The sequence below is a fragment of the Caenorhabditis briggsae genome, assembly GCF_000004555.2.
Source record: "Caenorhabditis briggsae complete genome, chrI, whole genome shotgun sequence".
Classification (NCBI taxonomy): domain Eukaryota; kingdom Metazoa; phylum Nematoda; class Chromadorea; order Rhabditida; family Rhabditidae; genus Caenorhabditis; species Caenorhabditis briggsae.
In genome coordinates this window covers 12,167,425-12,171,150 of record NC_013489.2, presented here as the reverse complement: position 1 = coordinate 12,171,150, position 3,726 = coordinate 12,167,425, and the positions used below count along the sequence as shown (strand labels likewise).

General features: G+C 34.6%; 1 protein-coding gene across 1 annotated transcript in view; it reads left to right on the top strand.

The window, feature by feature from the left end:
* Cbr-pde-1 overlaps nt 1-3,726 on the top strand; it is a gene marked incomplete at both ends in the record, with an annotated part of 15,247 nt that overhangs the window by 5,432 nt on the left and 6,089 nt on the right. The window contains 1 exon segment of the mRNA XM_002646473.1: nt 980-1,121. Within this exon segment, the coding sequence (XP_002646519.1) occupies nt 980-1,121 (142 nt within the window).

Sequence of the window (3,726 nt, the reverse complement as noted above, 5' to 3'; positions counted from 1 at the left end):
CCAATTTGGTATATTTTTGGAGTCTAGAATTTCTGGATTTGTCAGAAAGTTTCATATTTGCATTTGAAATTTATGAATAAAACTATTATTTTCAAGTTTATCCTGACGAGAGCTTCAAAATAAGCCTACAACACGACGCAATTTCGATAAAGATTGAGTTTCTTCTCACAGCCGCGACGCGACCGGAGAGGCGTTTGTAGTTTGGAGAGATACAGAGAGCTAGAACGTATCGTTGTCTGCGCTCTCTCACTCTCTCACCGGCAAATGTAAAATGAACGTATCTCAGGTCCCAGACATTATGGGAGCTTCAACTTTTCACTATTTCGCTTAAAATTTTTTTCTATTTTCTTCGTATCGCCTTCAAGTTCAGATTTTTAGTTTTTCAAAAATAGGAAAATTTTTAGTTGCTATCCTATTTGAAGATCTGGGAAAATGACATAAAACAGTGCAAGTTTCTTCGTTATAGCTCATCGGGGGAGCGAGTTACAACTATTTGAAGTTTAGAAGAGACACAGACAGTTAGAGTATCTCGTCGTCTGCGTCTAAACTTCAATTGACTATATTCTATAGTCCCATATGAGCTAGAGACATGAAACTTGGATGATTTTGTTCAGTTTTTAACATAAATTCAGATTTCAGACAAACTTTTTAAAAAATGATTTTTTTTAAATCTCTAAAAATGTTTTGTCTTTCAAATTCAAATGTGTTTGTATTTATTTCAAAAAAAAACATTGAAAATGAAGAGAAAAAGTGGAAGTTTCATTGTTGTAGCTCATCTGGGAGCCGAGTTACAGCCATTTGAAGTTTATAAGAGACGCAGACAGTTAGAATGTCTCGTTGTCTCCGCTCTCTCACTCTCTCGCTCTTCAAACATCGAACTACTGTATCTCTGCTCTCAGACGAGCTATAAAGTTGGTTTTTCGAAGGGACTAATAAAAACATTGAATTTTCCATAAATCCCGAAAATCACTGTTTTCAGTGGATGGCCTTCAACGTCCGATCAGTCTTCTTCGGAAACAAAAGGAGTCTTCTAATAATAATGATGCTGAAGATGGTGCCACGTCACCTGGATCCAGAAAAAAGAGCTATGATAATGCACCGGCTTTGGAATCACTGGAAAAGTGTGTGAGAACGGGGAACACTGTCAAGTTTGATCCCAATTATCTTGGCTCCTGTAAGAGATAGGAAAATAAGTTAACTGATAATATGTTGCTGATATTATGATAAACAATTTATCAGTTGACAACGTTTTCATATCTAGCACAAGAACTGAGATAAAATGGCTTAAAGTTAAGAGGTCGTCAGCCGACCGCTTAGCTCAGCCGGCACGCGCCGACTTGGAAACTTTGAGCTCAATTATCTCGGCTCCTATAAAAGATATCAAAAAATAGTCAACTAACAAAGTGCGTAAGATATTATGATAAACGTTTTATCAGTTGACAACTTTTTGATATCACTTACAGGAACCGAGAAAAATTGGCCCAAAGTTGATAGTAAAGGAGCTCAAAATGCAACCGCGTAGCTCAATTTTCTTTTTGAGAAAAATCAAATTTAAATCTAAAATTCTCTATTTAAAGTCGTTAAATTTCCATTCTTCCATGTTCCCCTCTTTTCGAGAAGTTTCCATGACGTAGTATTAGGATTTTCGTCATCTCTCAATTTTCTCTTTATCTATTTATATGGCTTCCTCTTGGACACACTTTTTCCATTTTTAGTGCTTCAAATGTTGCTAGGATACGGAAAATTCAGAAAACCAGAAAATAAAAAATTTTTAAAAGTCGAAAAATTCCAAAGTTCCAAAAAATCCAAATATCCAAATTGTCAAAAAAAAAATCAGAAATTCAGATATTCACAAACCCAAAAAATAGAAATTTCCTAATTCCAAAAGATTCAAAATTCCAAAAAATTCAAAAATTCGAAAATTATGAATCTAAAAAAATCGAAAATTCTGAAATCAGAAATTCAGAAATCAGAAATTCAGAAATTCAGAAATTCAGAAATTCAGAAATTCAGAAATTCTGAAATCAGAAATTCAGAAATTCAGAAATTCAGAAATTTAGAAATTCAGAAATTTAGAAATTTAGAAATCCAAAAAAATCTCTAACTTTCAACAATATGAATATTTTAAAGGCACATATCCCTTCTTCGTTTACTCTGAAATTTTCAGACAAATCTGAAAATTCTGGATTTCTCTTGTATTGTCTATTCAAAATAATCGCGCGGGTGAACGAGTAAAAATGTCTGCGTCTCTACAGCGCCTCTACAGGTTTGGAGACTCTCTACACGTTTTTTACTCGTTCATCCGCGCGATTATTTTGAATAGACGATAGTTTTTCAAATTTGAAACTTTTAAACAATTTTTCAACTTTATGAAATTTTCGAAAATTCTCAAACTTGGGATTTTGACTCCAAATTTTCAAAAATTCGAAATTTTCAACTCCCCCAAAATTACTACCTGAGCGATTCTTCCAATTTCAGGGATTATTCATACGTTCCCCCCTCCATTCCAGCTCATTTCTCTCTTTCTCTACCGTCTCTCTAATCCCTCACTCTCTCAATTTCATCCGGATATCACTTATATATGAAGTGATAAATAATGATGAGCTCCTGGATATATACAAGTGGTTGGGAGAGAGAGAGCGATTATCCTCTTTCTCTCACACCCTCTCATCTTTCTATACTCTCTCGCTGGCTCTCCGGAGATAAGCTCCTCCTCCTCCTCCTGGGCGACGTCTTCTTCATCATTTCCCACCACTTCATCTTCTTATTCCTATCCGCTCAAAACATCCCCAAACAGCTTACACATTTTTTGGGCTCTTTTTTCGCCAAAATTTTGAGAATTCTGAGATTCTGAATATCTGAAATTCTGAGTCAAAATGATGATCGTTGGGGATACGTTTGGCTTCTACCAGCTGGTACTTAGGAAGCATGCATGCAGGTAATGAGCTCAAACAATATAATCTTCTGAAAGCCATTTTTACACATACCGTAAAACCTGTGATAGAAGGGCCCCCTAACTTTAAATTTTGATCTCATTTATCTCGATTCCTGTAAAAGGTAAGAAAAAGTTGTCAACTAACAAATTGTTTATCATAATATCATTTATATTTTATCAGTTGACAACTTTTTGATATCTGTAACAGGAAATGAGATAATTGAGCTCAAACTTGATAGTGTGGGGGCCCTTCAATTACAGGTTTTACGGTACGTCAGAAGCAATTAAAAAACTAAAAGAGTGGTCTAGAATTTTCAGATTTGTCTGAAAATTCTAAACTTGCATTTGAAATCCACTAAAAAATACCATTATTCTTAATTTCGTCTCGAAGAGACCTTCAAAATAAGCCTAAACACGAAGATGTTCGTATAAGATTGAATTTTGGTTATCAGCCGCGTCGCGACCGCAACGCGCAGGCTAAAAACCCAAAATCTTTCGAAAGTAGTCGTGTTTGGGCTCATTTTGAAGCGCGAAACTAGTTGAAAACAGATATTTTAATTTTGAAAAGTTCCGGACAAAATTAACCGGAATAATACAGAAAAATTTAATTTTGAGTGGAAAATAGTCAGTTTTGAAACAAGAGGACAAGATGGGTTTCGAATTTTAAGATTTGTCTGAAAATTTCAAGTTATACAAAACAAAACAAGAGCTTCATTTTTGTAGTTGACAACTTTTTGTACAAGTTTTCCTAAATGTGATATGCGCTTTTAAAAAAGTCATGCCAAAAATTT